Consider the following 18,515-nt stretch of genomic DNA (forward strand, 5'->3'; position numbering starts at 1 on the left):
CTGCAGCGGGAACATTAGCATAAACAATGTTAGAATAATCAGCCCAAAAAGTTTGAAAACCAGAAAAATATTCTTCAATTGAGAGACTTCCTTGTGTGAAATTAGCCATCTCATACTCCAATTGAAATTGCCTAGCGGAGTTGTCTTGATTGTAAATTGTGTTAAGATAATTTCACATAGCAGCAACAGTTTTATAAGGCCTCAAATTGAGAACAAGATGAGGCTCAACCGAGCTAAGGATCCAAGTCATAACCCAAGCATCCCTAATTTCCCACTTAGAGAAAGCCTCAACACCTTGAGGTGCAGGAGCACTCTTATCAATATGACCCCACAATTCTTTTCCTTTAACAAATAATTTAAATTGAAACTCCCAAGCAAAATAATTTTTACCAGTAAACTTAATATGGAACAATTCCAACTTATCCGATGATATGATGCAACTAAGAGACAAAGAGAATATCCCACCAGAAAATTATAATGAGAAAAACTTGTTGACCCGAAACCAAAAACTTTCAATAGAGATTTCTAAAAGCCACAACCAACCAGAAATCAACAATAGAGGCTCCGAAAATAATATCCCAGAGCAGGAAACATGACAAAGGGCACCAACAACAAATAGAAAAAATCAAAGCCAACTCAGACTTCCAGAACAGAACTGAAAAATGCAACAGAGGTTGCTGACAGAAATAACCAAACCAAAAAACAACCACAGACAGCGTTGAAATCACCACATAAACACCCCGAATGAAGAAAAAAAAATTAAAACAGGCAAGTATTCGAGCCTACTCTAATACCATGTCAAAATAGTAGAGAAATCAGAACGTTTAAAGAGAACCTTTTGGAAGCGTTGCCTTCTGACTTCCGCAACTTTTTAATTTTCTTGCTTCCATTCCATCTATACACGGAAGTATATGCTATACACGGAATCTAACTGATTCCTAATAATCAGCATATATACATGGCAAGATAATATGTAGAGCTAATATTAGAGTCCCAAATTGTATATGGTAACAGTAATGCCCTACCATACAAACCCAGAGAAAGAAAACGAAGATCAATAGAACCATAAGGACAATGAGACCAAAAAATCTCTCCAAACTCGCCATCTTGAAATCCATGGTTTAGGTACCTCAATCGATCAATTTCTAACGTTCTGTCGTAGGTTATGTTGATTACCCATTTCTTGAGTTTGGTTCTTAGATATCTTGGGGACACCCTAAAGCACTCATGGAATCTTTGATAATTCCATCATACATGATTGAGTTGCGAAAACTTCTGGATAGATATCCTGCATCTAAAAAGAATTCTTTCGGGTTAAAGAATTTCTTTCTAGTTTCTCTTGAACAACTAGGAGATTTTCTAGAAGAAATATGGGTATATGCTTTTGGCGAGAACATGCTATTGGGTGGTGGTCCCGCTTATGGGGCGAAATCAATACATAACTATTATTTGTATTTTACTTTTTATTGGTGCTGATAGGAAATCTGCATAGATAGGATCGCATACTTGGTCACCCAATGCTATGGAGTGCCCCATTTATCTTCCAAAAGCTCAATGGTCCGCTGTAAGCGGTAAGGCTCGTCGGGCAAAGGGCTATTTTCTTCGTTTCGCAATTCCATTACGAGGTCGCCAATCTCATTTTGGTAACGAGTCATATCAGATCCCGTCATGGGGACCTGTTGCGGTGGTTCCACTTCAGGGTGGGGCTGCGCTGGAGCCGCTTGTGGATTCGCTGGAGATGCTTGTTGTTCGTTAATAGTCTAGATCATGATAATACTTATCCAGTTGGGTGTCTAGAGATATCCCCCCTATTTTTTTGTAGATGGGTAAGGTAAAGAGTATACCTATTCTAGGTAAAGAAAAAAAAAAATGAGATTCTTTTTCCTCTTCTTTTTTGTTTGTTCAGACGCTGCCTCCTATCCCTATCGTTCAAAAAGAATGTTAATACTTCATACATAATACATATCCCAAAAGGTAAGTTAGTTGGTTGAACCATCTAAATCTTTAAGAGAGAGTACGAGGGGAGGGGAGGTGAGGGGAGGGGGGAGGGGGGGGGGGGGGGGGGTGGAAGAGATAGAGAGAGAACAACATCCATCATCGTTGGAAGTTCAGTTGAGAAGTTGACAGCCAAGAATTTTTGTTGTCTAGGGAAGATTCGGTAGAATTATTTATTTTTATTATTATTATATATAATTTAACAAAGAGGGAGACAAGAAATAAGTCTCATTTATAAAAATATTCAGTGCGGATTTTATCGGATTGAAGTAAGGTTGATTTGAAACTGATTCGAAAATGTATTTGAATCTGTAAACTCTATTCGAATCAAATCCAAAAACTTATATTTCAAATCCAGATCCAAATATTTTTCGGATCGGATTCTGGATAAAAATCGGATCATTTTCAGTCCTAAACGCATATTGGAACAATTGTAAGATTCTCCCAATCGTACAAACAAAAATGATTACAAATAGATAAGTGCATTAATGATACATAGTGTAACACATACTGGAACCACTATAAATACGTTATATCTCAGAGATTCCAATGCCAATCTTATAAAGAAAAATGATTAGACACAGACAAGTGCATTGGTGATACACAATGTAACGCATACTAGAACAATTGTAAATACGTTATATCTCAGAGAATCCAATGCCAATAATAAGTGCATGCAAGCGCCGAATTGTTTCAAACACTTGTTGGTTCTATTCAGTTTCTTAGATTAATCAATTCGGTCGAATTTTGAATCAGCTCAACTAGTTTTAAAACTATGGATATGATTATATTTGAGCGGGGAAAAAATAAAATAAATAGGGAAAATCACTTAATAGACCTTGCAGTAGGGGCATCTTTCTAAATGCACCTTGAGTTTTGGGATGGTATATATCTTAACAACTCGATTTGTAAAATATTTCTTTCTTAATGCTCTCTCACCCTAACAAAATCGCTAATTCAAATTGTTGATCTTGATGATTCTTTTAAATGTTGAGATTGACGATTTACAATCATTATATCAATGGTTGTAAAAGGTTAATATCAATAATTGGAAAAAAGATTGATCTCACTAAATCATCAAATCTCACATATTGAAAAGCAGAAGTCGGGTTGAGGGGAGTTAAGAAATAAAAAAGTTTATTTAACGTGTGAAAAATTTCAAGTTATGTGAAAATTTTAAGGGGTGTTTATAAAGAAATCAGTTAGGGTTGATTAAATAATTTTTCCATTAAAAGATCAGTCTCTGATCCAGTCATATAGTAGGTACGTCCCACTTTCATTTCTCAACTAACCAATTGGAGACATGAGAATTTAACTGAATAAAGTAAGTTTAAATTTGAATAAAATAATAATAACAAGTAAAGAGAAGCAACTTCCATGATAACTTAGTAAAGATTTTAAGCCTTACTCGGGGTAGTTTTGCTCAAATGGATAACCACATTAACCATCTAACACCATAGCCCCCTCTAGATTTCTTGGAAAAACTTAGATAAAAAATAATTTCCTCTGCCTCAATCCAAGGTTTTTTAAATGGATGGCTACCTAACTCATGCCTAACTTCAAAATTTAAAGTAAAATTCAATGGTGAAAAATTACCTTTTTTGACCTTTTTTTGTTCAAGTTCATAGAATTTTGTCCTATACAACCCTAAAGCATGAGATCATGTTTTTGGATGTCATAAGGTGGGCCCAAGGACCATTAGTAAGGGGGAAATCCTTACTAACTTAGTAAGGATAAGTATATTCTTCATGGGAGACAATGAATTTGATAATTCCAAATGAAGAACATAAGAAAATTCTTCAAGGATGGGTTCCACTTTATGAGAAACTTGAATAGAAGGGTTTTGGTTAGAAGATTGTATTACCACAACAATGACTTGGCTTGTTTCCTTTAAGTCCCTATTGATGTTGGTAGAAATTATTTTCTCATTGATTGGTTGGACAACCTTGGGCTTGGTATAGGAAGGGTGTATGATCAATTTAACACCATTATGCATGAAAGAATAAGTGTTGGTTTTGCCTTGGTAGGTGACATCAGTATTATGAAGCCAAGGCCTTTCCAATAAGATATGACATGCTCTTATTGGGATGATGTCACAAATAACATCATCCTTATATTGCCCAATACTAAAAGAAATGGAGCATTGTCTTGTTACATTCTTCTTGTATTAATTGTCTATCGAACCTATAGAATAAAGTGTAAAGTGTTGCGTAAAGGGTAATTTGAGTGCATCAACCATGTAGCTTGAAATTATATTTTTCGAACTTCCACTATCTATTATTAATTTGCACTTTGCATGTAGTTTGCAAAAGACTATATCGAGTTAAAAGATCAACATATTATACTGGTAATAAATTGCAAATAGTACAACTGAGATGTTCACATTTTTCAAACTTCTTGTATTAGGCTCCCAATTCAATTTTAGTGATGAATTCTCTTTCACCAGCTATGAGTGTGGATCATAGCAAAAACTCTGATACCACTTGACGTATCAAAAATGTGGGAATTAATAGATTCAATAAGTTATGTTCAATGAAACACTCTAAATCAATAGATTCAATTAATAAACAAGTAATAATTTGAAAGAAAATATAACATAAAACTAAAAAGTAATTAAAAGATAAAGGATAATTGAATTGATTAATTAATTATTATTTAATTTTTGAATTTTGAACTTTTTATATAAATAACTTCATTATAACAATTTAGAATCCTACTAAAAATTAACATTTATAACTTATTTATAACATAATACTAATTTTCTAATCCTATTAAAACTTAAATTAAAGACTTCTAAACATTTTTAATTATAGTTTAAATAATAAAAACAAATTTAAAACAAATTAGAAACTTACAAGAAATTATACTCCTAACATAACTATGAAATATAAAGCCTAATAAAATTAAAATAGAAATAAAATCCAATACAATTAGAAAACTACTTAAAGATGTAGATGTCCTACATCAGTATCCTACCACCCCACCCCCTCTCTCCAAACTCTAGCTTGCCTTTTTTTTTTGGTTTTTTTTTAACAGTGGATGACTACAATGTAGGGAAAGCACTGAACCTGGAAGAAGACAAAGACATGACATAATTTAGATACTCAAATCTACTAAACTTCCCAACTACTTATGGCTAATGCTTTTGTGTTTTAGTGCAAATTGTTATGAAGACTTTTTTGCTATTTTTTTTTACCACTTCGAGTTTTGTTGATTAATTGGGTAGCAAAATGAATTAATATTGCCAGCCCCAAAAGTTGGGTTAAGGTATAGATGTGAGCAACTTGTATTTGTAATCCTCGCATGTTTCTGTTTATCTAAAATTTGCTTATAAGTACTAATAGTTGTAATTTTAGGTTCAGGCTATACTAAATTGTGTGGGCTACTCCTCATATATTAGCCACGGTGTGCTAGTTGAAATGGCTGACCATAGAAAGGAGTTGGAGAAGAAAACAAAGCGCATATTAGACACCTTGAGAAGCTTCCAAGACTTGCCTCCTGTAATGCCTAAACTCATTAGACCACAGTCGTGGTATGCACTTGATACATTTTTAGGACAACTTGAACTCAGAGAACGAATGTCTTTCATGTGCAGGATAAAGCTTTGGCGGCTTTGGCTATTGAGGATAAAAGAAGGCAACTTGCTGCTGCTGAGAAGTATTTTGAAGGAGTGTTGCATTTGGCTTTTGCCACGACAGAATAATTTCCTGATGTTTGTGTGTGTACTTTTCATGTAATGAATTTGTGTTTTCCTTGTACATGCATGCTTTCATGTCTTTCAGTGACTTATGTTTTGGACTGGCCGCTTCATGTTATGTGAAGTCATTCATTCATTCATTCAGGAGTCGCATTGATGCCTCTTGAACAAAGATTATCTTCCCCCTATCACTGTAGTCTACTTCTGCGAATAATTTAATTGCTGAAAAGGAAGACATGCAACTAAAAGGTGATAAGCTGGAGTTTGACTAAAATTCTTGATGACCCAAGTTCGTTCCTTGTTAATAAGTGACGTATTTGTTTCAAAAAGATGGGAGTCAGGATGCCTTAGAAACCCTCTTTCTCCTTCTTTCATATCTCATCTTTAATCTCCCTAACGGTCCGATCTTGTTCTTGAAATTTGAATGTGGAAGAAAATAAAATTGAGGTTGAAGGGTAAAAACTGTTACAATATTTTGTGATTAATTGATACATTACCAATTAATTGGTTTCTGATTTTGTCAATTTAATCGACTAGTCCCTTATTAAGATGAGGGTATATTAAATTCTTACGAAAATTATTTTTTAATGGTGTTGGATATTTTGTATTAGGGCTTCAAATGAGTTGAATTCGGTCCAGATCTGAGTATATCCATATTTAGATAAAAATTTATATGATTGGATCCAAATCCGACTCGGATCCTACTAGATAAACCATATCCAAATTATTTGGATTCACTAAATCAGTATCCAACCTGACCGAATTGCTTGATTTGGCTCGGATTGGGTCTAATAATTATGAATCGTTCAACATTTTTTCTTCTATACATGTTCATTAATTTCTATACCATTATAATTTTCAGAGCATTATATAATTTGGATCTAGGAGGATATATGGATGGAGCCCAGATCTGATCTGAAGCAAGTCTAATCCAAGAAACATTAAAAGATAATGTTTTAGACATTTTTCTTTTGCTTGTCAATGAAATGCCAAGAGTGAGAGTGAGCTCTAAATCAAAATCTTTGCAGAACAATAATTGTAACATAATCTCATGTATTTTCTTTTGTACCAACAAAAAAAATTCTAACAAACTGGTGGAGAACCACAATAAACTAGGTTTATAATTAACATATTTTGTTGCCTTTTCAGCTCTACCTTTGCTACACTTCCTGCCTCAAATTTGCCTAACCTCCTCTCTATGACCACAACTTGTTCTTCCTTCAACATTGTCGCACTTCTTTCTGATTCCCAAGGTCCCTGACCTCACTGTATGATGAATCAAGTTAGAATCAAATACCATTTAAAAAAACAAAAAAAAACAAAAAAAACAAAGAAAGCTTTCATGATAATTCAATAAAATTAAAAGAAGAAAATTGAAATGTGGAAGTGTTACTCACTTATATTCTATTATTGTTAACAATAACAGAAGACTTGGCTTTGTATATAGTAGAATAAGATTGGGGAATGTAACTGAAAGAAATACAAATCAATTAGAAAAATATTTAGAAAGGGAAATCAAAGCAAAGATCATAAAGAGATCATTGACACAGAGAAAGAAAATGGAAGAAAATTGAATTGAAATAAAAATGATGTACCATTATTTCAGCGCCTTATTTCCCCGCGGACCAAGTTTTTATTTCCGATTCCACCCATTCCTAGAATACCTTCGAGACAAACCCGTAAATCTATACTGCTCAATTGGCTCTGTTGGAAGAGCCTCCAAGGTTTCTTATCACCTTTCATGGCACCAATGATATTCTACACCGAAGAGTCGAAAAAACATAAGGTTAAACTAGAGGACCCCCATGTCTTATAAGGAAAAATGACTAGAAACAGACAAGGGCATTGATGATACACAATGTAATGCGTACTGGAAAAACTGTAAATACACAAATCTTATTAGGAAAATGACTAGAAACCGACAAGTGCATTGATGATTCCAATGCGAATCTTATAAGCAAAATATTAAAATATTAGAAACCGACAAGTGCATTGACAATTCCAATGCAAATCTTATAAGGAAAATATTAGAAACCGACAAGTGCATTGATGATACACAGTGCAACGCACACTGGAAAACCTGTAAAGATTTTGTATCTCAGAGAATCTTATGCCAATCTTATAAGGAAAAATGATTACAAACAGACAAGTGCATTAATGATGCACATTATAACACATATAGGGTTTGCAATGGATCGGTTCTGAATCAGATCAGTATTGAACCATTGTCGATCCGAAAATTTTACCTTATGATTGATCTAGATCTAGATCGAATTGGATCTGTAAAGATTTGAATCAAATCCGATCTAATTAATTTTTCCTTTAACCCAAAATCTATCTGATCTGATACAATAGGAAATCAATTGAGAAATTAGGGTTTTGGAATCTCTGTTAATCGAAGAATTTAAGGGTTTGGGAATTTCGGTAACAAGATTGAGAAGATAAAAATTGGACGAACCAAGAAAGAATTGAAACAGGGTTTAGATACCTTGATTGATCGAGGACGAGACAAGAAGAAGTAATGCCCTACCTTACAAACCCAGAGGAAGAAAACGAAGATCAATAAAACCATATGGACAATGAGACCACAAAATATATCCAAACTTGCCATCTTGAAATCCAGGGTTTAGATACCTCAATCAATCAATTTTTAACATCCTGTCGTAGGTTATGTCGATTACCCATTTCTTGAGTTTGGTTCTTAGATATCTTGGGAACGCCTTAAAGCACTCATGGAATCTTTGATGATTCCATCATACATGATTGAGTTGCGAAAACTTCTGGATAGATATCCAACATATAAACAAAATTCTTTCGGGATAAAGAATCTTTTTCTAATTGCTCTAGAACAATTAGAAGATTCTCTAGAAGAAATACGGGCTTATGCTTTTGGTGGGAACATGTTATTGGGTGGGGGCCCTGCTTATAGGGCGAAATTAATACATAACTATTATTTGTGTTTTACTTCTTATTGGTGTTGTTGGGAAATCTACACAGATATGATCGCATACTTGGTCACCCAGTGCTATGGAGTGCCCCATTTATCTTCCAAAAGCTCAATGGTCTACTATAAGCGGTAAGGCTCGTCGGGCAAAGGGTTATTTTCTTCGTTTTGTAATTCCATTACGAGGTTGCTAATCTCATTTGGGTGACGAGTCATATCAGATCCCATCATGGGGACTTGTTGTGGTGGTTCCACTTCAGGGTGGGGTTGCGATAGAGCCACTTGTAGATTCACTTGAGATGTTTGTTGTTCATTAATAGTCTAGATCATGATAATACTTATCCAGTTGGGTGTCCAGAGATCTCCCGCCTAAAAGTGCCATCAATCCATGGGTGCGGATCTACTTTTATTTTTTTTGGGAATCGCTACTTAGTTTTATGGTCTAAAAACCAATAATAACTCTAAACAGATAAGTAATATCAAACTATGAAAAGATTGTGGGTACGGAGATCAAGTTACGAGATTGGAAGGTGTTAGGCATCAATCTTGTTCGGCGAAAATCGGTCTCTACTCTTTCCAAATATTTAAATTGCAAAAATGGCCTAAAAAAATAAAATAGAAGTTACCATTTATCTTACCTGAATGATCCTAACGATCAGTTCCCTCAGAAATTGGCGATGAGCATTTCTTGTATAAATCCTATTGCTTTATCTTTGTTACTAGATTTGCTTTCGATTTTCGAGATGAAACTTTATTCTCCTATATCTGGATGTTTTATTATCTTTTTTAGGTGTTTTTAAGAGATTTTGAGTGTTTTTAAATTGAAACTAAAGTTTAAAGGTTAGATATAGACTTGAGACTCTAGATTTAGGGTTTTGGCAAAATTTTGGAAAGTTTTCGACCTTGATTTTCTAAAAATTTTCTTGACCTACGAAATTAAGTAGTGAAGGTTTTTTTTTTTTTTAAAGAACTTTGTGATAAGGTATGATTAGATCTCTTAGAAATAAAGTTTATCTCTAACTAATCTACTAAGTGATTTGGATAATATTTTAATTAAGTTTTATTTTAAATTTTGAATTTTTTATTTACGTAGAATGAATTTTAAAATTTTAGAGAACCTCCCAATGGAGGGTTTTTTATTAAATTATTTTGAATTCTTTGAGGCCCCAGGTGGATGATTATTTATCAAATATCAAGTGGGCGCCACTTAAGTAAATGAGCCACCACTTAAAATTTGGCCTGTGGGTTTAATTAATTAATTTTATTTGTTTAAAAAATTTCATTTAATTAATTAATATTTTACTTTACGTTAATTAATTTTTAATTATTAATTTCAAAATTTTGAATTTTAGAGTTGAAAAATTATCATTTTGCCTTCAAAGAAAACTTTTGCGTTGAGCAGTTGTTTTTTGACGCTTTTGAATATTTTGGAATCAGTTTTTTCGTAAGGAATTCAATGTGAATATTGGTTTGTGTCACTTATAGGTTTTTGGTGTGAAATGATCATGGACCCTATGAGGGCATTTTGATAATTTTATTGATTTTTGGAGAAATTTGCTAAACAATTTATTTGATTTTAGTTTGTTATTTTATGTATTCGAAAAGATTTTTGTAAGCAATTAAGTAGCCACTAGGGTGTTCTGATGTCAGGGGTATTTTGGTAATTTAATAATTTTTTAATGATTTTTCTCATAAAACTTTTTTTTTGGTCTTAAAATGATGATTTCTATGTTTTTAGTCATATTTTCCTAACGAACGTAATTTTTAGAGTTTACTTACTTGAAATATCTCATCTAAGTTTGAAAACACATCTAGTAACAAATAAAATTTTAAAATACTCATCCATCATTGAGAATTGTCGTAATCGGGTTGACTAATCAAATCGGGTTGACAAATTGATTAATCAGATAAGTGCAAAAATGAGGTGTCTACACCCCCCTTTTTTTTGTAGATGGGTAAGGTAAAGAGTATACCTAGAATAGGTAAAAAAATGAGATTCCTTTTCCTCTTTTTTGTTTGTTTGTTCAAACGCTGCCTCCTATCCCTATTGTTCAAAAAGAATATTGTTAATACTTCATACATAATAAATATCCAAAAAGTCAAGTTAGTTGGTTGAACCATCTAAATCTGTAAGAGAGAGTACCTGGGGGAGAGAGAGAGAAAGGTTGAGCAACATCCATCATCATTGGAAGTTCGGTGGAGAAGTTGACAGCCATGAATTTTCGTTGTTTGGGGAAGATTCGGTAGAGTTTTTTTTATTATAAATAATTTAACAAAGAGGGAGACAAGAAATGAGTCTCATATATAAAAATATTCAGTGCAGATTTTATTGCATTGAAGTAAGGTTGATTTGAAATCGATTCAAAAATGTATTTGGATTTGTAAACTGTATTCGAATCAAATCCAAAATCTTATATTTCAAATCCAGATCCAAATTTTTTTTCAGATTGGATTCTGGATAAAAATTGGATCATTACCAGCCCTAAACGCATACTGGAACAATTGTAAGATTCTCCCAATCATATAAAGAAAAATGATTAGAAATAGATAATTGCATTAATGATACATAGTGTAATGCATACTAGAACTACTATAAATACGTTTTATCTCGGAAATTCCAATGCCAATCATATAAAGAAAAATGATTAGAAATAGGCAAGTGCATTAATTATACATAGTGTAACGTATACTAGAACAACTGTAAATATGTTATATCTCAGAGAATCCAATGCCTGCAAGTGCCGAATTGTTTCTAATACTAGTTGGTTCTATTCGGTTTCTTAGGTTAATCAATTTGGTCAAATTTGGAATAAACTCAACTAGTTTTAAAACTATGGATATGATTATATATGAGTGGGGAAAAATAAAATAAATAGGAAAAATGACTTAATAATAGACCCTGCGGTAGGGGCTTCTTTCTAAATGCGACTTGAGTTTTGGGTGGTATCTTAACAACTCGGTTAGTAAAATATTTCTTTCTTAGTGCTCTCTCACCTGACAAAATCACAAATTCAAAGTGTTGATCTCAATGATTCTTTTAAATGTTGAGATTGACGATTTACAATCATTATATCAATGGTTGTAAAAGGTTAATATCGATAATTGGAACAAAGATTGATCTCAATGATAAATCATCAATCTCACATATTGAAAAGCGGTAGTCAAGTTGAGCGGAGTTAAGAAATAAAAATGTTTATTTAATGTGTTATCATGTTATGTGAAAATTTTAAAGGGTGTTTAGAAAGAAATCAGTCAGGGTTGATTAAAAAAATTTCCATTAAAAGATCAGTCTCTGATCCAGTCAAATAGTAGGTATTTCATTTAAACTAACCAATTGGACACATGAGAATTTAACAGAATATAGTAAGGTTAAATTTGAAAAATAATAATAATAATAATAATAATAAGTAAAGAGAAACAACTTCTATACTAACTTAGTAAAGATTTTAGCCCTAAAAGGGTAATTTTGCTCAAATGGATAACCACATTAACCATCTAACATCATAGTCCTCTAGATATCTTGGAAAAACTTAGATAAAAAATAATTTTCTCTGACTTGATTCAAGATTTTTAAAATGGATGGCTACGGAACTTACACCTAACTCCAAAATTTAAAATAAAATTGGATGGTTAAAAATTAATTTTTTTGAATTATTTTTTAAAATTCATAGAATTTTATCCTCTACAACCCTAAAGCATGGGATCATGTTTTTGGATGTCACAAGGTGGGCCCAAGGACCCTTAGTAAGGGGGAAAACCTTAGTAACTTTGTAAGGCTAATCAAACACCCCAACTTTTACTTGTTACATATCAATTAAAATAAAAATAAATAAATCAATAATTGAGAATAAGTAAAAGTTGGGGTGCCAATAGAAAATCTCTCTCTAGATTATTATTATTATTTTAGATTTAGGATTTTCTACTACCTAATCCTAATTGAAAACAAATTTTGAAGCAGTTTGAATGTGTTAAAAATGCTTTGTAATGTTGTATGGGGTGTCTCAATCTTTAATTAAGAGAGTTGATATTGCCTCACCAACTTTTGATAACACCACACCAAATGTATAAAATGCTCAGCGATTAATATTTGAAATGGTGTGGAATTAGTAGAAATTGATATGGCAATAGTCGCTCTCTTAATTAAAGTGAAATAAATATTTTAAGAAAGAAATTGAGGTGTAATAAGTAAAAGTCAGGGGGACAATAGCAGCTCTTATATTTATTTCTTACTTTTTCTTTCTTTGACGCGCACTAGTGACTAGACTAGACACGACAAGAGTGCCACCGTACCACAGCAGGCAGCGTAAGTTAGTGTTAAAGCATTAATACTAACGTACGCCTTAAATAGTATAGATAGAAAATCAGTAACCGCGCAAATGGAAAGGAAGCCATGGCTCTCCGCGTCTGTCAACCAATTTGCCGCTCATTCTTCTCTCCCATACGCACCAACAAATCTCATCGAATCTGCAAAATCTCCACTCAGAATCAGATTCTACAACCGTTTGATTTGCGTAAGGTATTTAGGGCTCTTAAACATGAACAAATCTGCGCTTCTACGTTCTGCATAATCTTCTTTTCTATTTATAATAATTTCATGTTTTAAGGACTCGATTTTCAGTGGAAATTTGTTTTTCTGAATCTTTTAGAGGTTATATCGAGTTTTAATTTTTTTTTTTTTTTTTTTTTTAGGTCTTGAGACGTGTAGTTGGAGGCATTGATCTGAATTCTGTTTTTTTTTTTTTTTTAAGTGATTTTAGTGTTTCTAGATAAATCTGTTATCGGAGGAGTGTAAATGTATACTTTAGTCGTACTTGAAATTTTGAATTTTTTTTACTGGTTTGATTGAAAATTTTGGAGAATTTAAGTAAGAGTATTCATAATGTTTCATTATTTATTTTAAACTCTCCTGCGTTTGGATTATTAGGATCCAAACTATTGTGCAAATGTAAGAAGAAAGGTCGGTTTGTTTGAATGCCATTTTAGTAAAACCCAATGCAATGCTCAATTGAGAGATGTCTCCCATAATTACATAAATGCAATATATGTAAGAACTCGAGCTCATAATATAAAATGGAAAGACGACACATCAAATTGATATTTATAGTCGTCGATTGTTCTCAAGTATGGTCTTGCTTTCTAAGGCCAAGCCGACCTATATTTACGACATTCCCACCACTAGAGAGCGATCAAAAATGAATTCCACTTTGACAATGTTATGCACGAGAATATTGACTTGTTTTGATGATAATGGTTATGGTTATGTTGTTGATAATTAGCTTGTTCAAATCATTTTTAGAGGGTGGTGCGATCATACTAGTTCTAATGCACCAGATCCCATCAAAACTCTGCAGTTAAGCGTGCTTGGAGAGAATAGTACTAGGATGAGTGACTTCCTGGGCTTCCTGGGAAGTCCTTGTGTTCTAGTCCCATCAAAATTTTGTAGTTAAGTGTGCTTGGGTGAGAGTAGTATTAGGATGAGTGACCTCCTGGGAAGTCTTCGTGTTTCACCCCTCCCTCTGAAGGTGCTTGGGTTCAAATCTTGGAATCGTGCCAGCACCGAGTTACTGAACTCATTAAAAACAGGCTTACCAGTCAAAAAAATAAAATAAAATAATTCTTAAAACTTAGAAGGGGTGGGGTCTTTTTTTATTTTTCTGAAGTTGTACATCAAAAATGTACTTGTATCATGTTTACTTGTGTTTGAAGGTTTTTTCTTAGTATCATCAATTGAATTGACATAATTCTCTTGTGGAGATCCTTATGGTTTATTTTTTCAAACTCCATAGGTAGTAAAGGAAGTAAAAGAGAAGCTCGATAGAGATTATCACCATCTCCCTGTAGGCAGAAATGGAAGAGATGATGAAGATATGATCCTCTGGTTTTTGAAGGATCGAAAGTTTGATGTTGAAGATACTATAACGAAATTGAGTAAAGCTATTGTATCCATGGTCATAAAATTCTTGCTTCCTAGAAGAAAAACAGAAGTTTATACGAATTTCTTAAAATATTTTCATATAATTGTCTTTTCTTTCAAGAAAGAAAATAAAATACCTTTTATTTTGGCTTCTCAAGTAATTTTCATTTTGTCAATTTAACTTTTAAAGGTTATCTTCATCTTCACTAATTATTCCTTAATGAATGGTCTTCTGTGAATTTTTTTCCTTCAAACCTTTTTGTTTAAAAAAACAAAATGAAAAATTGAGGATGCATGTAAAAAATTTGTCTATTTTGTAGCTCTCATTTTTATCCTTATTAGAAATGGCGTCAAGAATTTGGTGTGTCAGAATTGTCGGAGGAGGCTGTGGAAAGCATAGCTGGAACTGGAAAAGCTTATGTGCATGATTCTCTTGATGTCAATGGAAGACCGGTACTCATAGTGGTGGCATCCAAACATTTTCCATCTGTAAGTCCTAAATTTAAATTTACCCACACATACTTATTTGGGCAAATCTGTTGGTCTACTCTTGTAAGAAACGGCCATAATACACCCATTGAATTATTAATTCAATCTATCACCTACAGCATAGAGATTTTTTTTTGCTTATCATGGGTATCCCCATCCTTCAGATGAGACTAATCCCATGGTCACACGCACTGCCCCCTTGGAAATTCCTACGTGCAACTGGTTGAGTTGAGGGTCAACCAGACCTTGGAGATTGGCCTCAAGGAATTCAGTGCTTTGTGGGGTTTCAAACACTTGACCTACCTTTCCTGAGGAGCTTATCAAGGCTCGGCTTGCCACTAGGCCAATCCCTTGTGGTTAAAAAGCGTAGAGATTAGTTTGCAATAACTCAATCAAAATCCTTGCAGTACTTAAATTGTGGGGAGGAGGTGTAGTCTAAGTTCATGAAAGTTTTTCTAATTTATCTGCCTTGTTTGAGTTTTGTAAACTGTCACATTTCTTCTTCTCACACAACTTTATTGACGTGCCTATAACAATGTGGCTGTAGAAGCAGGATCCCATCGAGAATGAGAAGCTTTGTGTTTTTTTGATCGAGAAGTCATTGAGTAGACTACCAGTTGGGAAAGAAGAAATACTTGGAATATTTGATCTCCGAGGATTCGGTGCAGAGAATGCTGATATTGAGTTTTTAAAATTTTTGGTAATTTCTATTGATAATATGTTGATCTCCACTTTCTTTGATAGATTATCCCTAAAGTACTGATATTGCAAGTAGGGATATAAAGAGTGTAGTAGTTACTGCCAGTCATGCATTATGGAATTTGTGTTATTGATTTCTTATTCTATTTTTGGCAGTTCGATGTATTCTATTATTACTATCCGAGGCGGTTGGGCCAGGTCCTCTTTGTTGATGCTCCCTTTGTGTTCAAGCCACTTTGGCAACTTGTGAAACCCTTATTAAAATCGTACGCTTCTTTGGTAAGTTTCCATTTATGCTCCCACATTTTTCATATTTTCTTTACAGTGTAGTTTATATTTTGACAACATTTTATCCGTCATACATTATTATTGGTCACAGAAAAGAGACGTATAGTTGTTCAACAAAGCCAGAAAGTGCACTCCCGAATGATAGATATCATTACACTTTTTCTTAAAGCATCCAAGAGATGGTTTCTTATATGGGCCCCGTTTTTTAGATGGTTTAGATTTGTTGATTGCCTACCCCAAATACACCGGTAGCGAGGATTTAGAGATACAATTGCCTCAAAATTAAATCGATCGCTATTGTTCTTATGTTTCTATGACTGTCATTCATGATATGGTTTAAAAGCATAGCAATACGTCTTCCTCCCTTAGGTCTGGATCTTAGGCGCGATTTCTATAATGGTCTGTAAGCCATCTGCTAAAAGTGCATTGTTTTAATCTTATTGACATTTTCTCTGTTGAAGGTGAGATTTTGCACTGCAGACACGGTACGGAAGGAATATTTTACAGAAACTACACTCCCAGCGGATTTCAAAGACACAGAATCGTTTCTCAAACATCCATGACAATCGGGCATGTTGCGGTAGGCTGCATAACTGTAATATCCACTAAATGTGTTGAATTAATCGAAGGGACAAAAAAAATTCATTTATTTGTCTCTTCCAAGCACAGTAAAATGTACTTTTGACATGATAACTTCCAAGAACTCCAGTATCATCGCTCAAAGCCCCATACCTCCAACATTTAAAGTTGGCTAAATGATTAGTATTATTTCATTCAACACTACTTAAAGCCCATTAATTCTTGTGTCTTCACTAATTCAATCCACGTCGTTCTGAGTCTTCCTCTATTGGACCATTGGAAACTACAGTACGACTGTCCATTTTAACTGGATTGCTTTCGTCTAAATTGCATACAACCAAGCATTTTAATTGACTTTCCCTTGATTTACTACATATTGGACCGGAGCTAAAGAAAATTTGGCACTGGAGAGTGAAATATGCATTGACTGTAGCCCCCAGATCTTGTTGATTGGCCATCATCCTAAAATTGCACAGTAATGTGCGTGGGCAAAGTTGCATTATTTTGTGCAGTAGAAAAGAGTAGTTCATCTTTCGTAGGGCTAGCAATGGGTCGGATGAGACAGGTATCATCCGACCCAAATAAATCGGATATGGGCAAGTTTTTTCATCATCATCTAAGTGGCATCCCATTCCGTCAAAGAGGTAGCCTATCAACCAAAAGCTTAAAACTATCAAGTGATTGATCAGCAGTCGGGTGGAACCTAACTTTGTTAATGTTATCATAGTAGATAGAAAAATGGTGTCGTGATGGATGTGGTTTTTTTTGTTTCTTTTGTTTTTTTTAGGGTTTGGATCTAGGTTGGTTGTGGATGTTTGTTTTGGTTTGGATTTGGAGTTAGATAGAACGATACTAATTGAATGGACGATAACGTAATGAAAGCGTATGAATTAATAGATTCAATTGATAAACAAGCAATAACTTAAAAGAAAATAAAGTATAAAGCTAAGAAATAATTAAAAGAAAAAAGATAATTGAATTGATATATTTTAATTTTGTTTTTGAAACTCCTTGTGTAGATAATTTCATTATAATAATTTAAAAATATTTTAAAATATTAAAAGATAACTTTTCTAATCTATCTATAATATAATAGTAATTATCTAAATTTATTATAACTCAATTTAGACATTTTAAGCATTTTAAATTATAATTTAAAGAATAAAAATCTAAAAATAAATTAGAAATGAGATAAAATTGAAATTTCTTAAAATTGACATAGAAACTAATCTAACAATTTTTAAAATTAAAATAAACACATAGGACTAAAATCAGAATTGAATCGAGTATGAATTTAATGGGTCAACTCGAATTAGATTGATCAAATCCAAATTGATTAGATTAGATTTGATTGAGTCAACCCAGATAGAAAATTCCGGTCTTCCTCATATAAGTATCCTACATCAATAGGCAAAATGTTTTTTTTTATTTATCTATAAGAAAAACAATATTTACTTGAATGTATTACCCAGCTGATGTGTTGTACAAATCTTGCCTTGTCAATGTGTAGCACACGATCCAAGCTTGAACTTGAATGAGTTTGGATTTGACTTAGATTCACTCATCTAATGTCGTTATTTTTTTTTGTAAGTGTAGAATGTATTAAAAAAAATGATACAAACAGTACAAGGACGTCAGGTCCTAACCTATCAACTCCCTTCTAAATACTTAGTCTTCAAAGAAATCCTTTTAAACCATGGTTTTAAAACTCATTTTGACTTTTCATCCATTAACAACGAGTTTTCCAATACATTTGAGTCATCTTGTTCAACAATGAGACAAGTGAGCCATGATTTTAAATTTTGTCCAATACGTTTAACTTGCCTATCCAATTCCTTGGTGGATGATATGAGATGTATCGGACGCGTTGTCTCGATCTTAGATGTGCTATAAAACGTTGCTTTAAACTC

At 33.3% G+C, this 18,515-nt stretch overlaps 1 protein-coding gene and 1 long non-coding RNA gene across 3 annotated transcripts; one reads left to right on the forward strand and one right to left on the reverse strand.

Annotated features, from left to right (window-relative positions):
- Positions 1-6,694: 6,694 nt before the first annotated feature.
- LOC147401032 (uncharacterized) lies at positions 6,695-7,564 on the reverse strand. Its single transcript, XR_015178197.1, has 3 exons — positions 7,288-7,564; positions 7,090-7,162; positions 6,695-6,958 (listed from the first exon to the last, which is right to left on the reverse strand). It is a non-coding gene; the product is annotated as an uncharacterized LOC147401032 (long non-coding RNA).
- A 5,429-nt stretch (positions 7,565-12,993) lies between these two features.
- LOC147401033 (Sec14p-like phosphatidylinositol transfer family protein) lies at positions 12,994-16,804 on the forward strand. Of its 2 annotated transcripts, none has more exons than XM_086442131.1 (6): positions 12,994-13,147; positions 14,423-14,575; positions 14,893-15,039; positions 15,587-15,739; positions 15,895-16,017; positions 16,488-16,804. In XM_086442131.1, exons 1-6 carry the CDS (start codon positions 13,013-13,015, stop codon positions 16,587-16,589), a joined length of 813 nt encoding a protein of 270 aa, XP_086298257.1. In that variant the 5' UTR covers positions 12,994-13,012; the 3' UTR covers positions 16,590-16,804. The 2 variants fall into 2 exon arrangements, with proteins under 2 accessions (XP_086298257.1, XP_086298258.1); XM_086442132.1 differs by having other exon boundaries at positions 12,996-13,152.
- The last annotated feature ends 1,711 nt before the right edge of the window (positions 16,805-18,515 follow it).

The sequence above is a fragment of the Akebia trifoliata genome, chromosome 5, assembly GCF_017979445.1.
Source record: "Akebia trifoliata isolate Shusen 1 chromosome 5, ASM1797944v1, whole genome shotgun sequence".
Lineage (NCBI taxonomy): Eukaryota > Viridiplantae > Streptophyta > Magnoliopsida > Ranunculales > Lardizabalaceae > Akebia > Akebia trifoliata.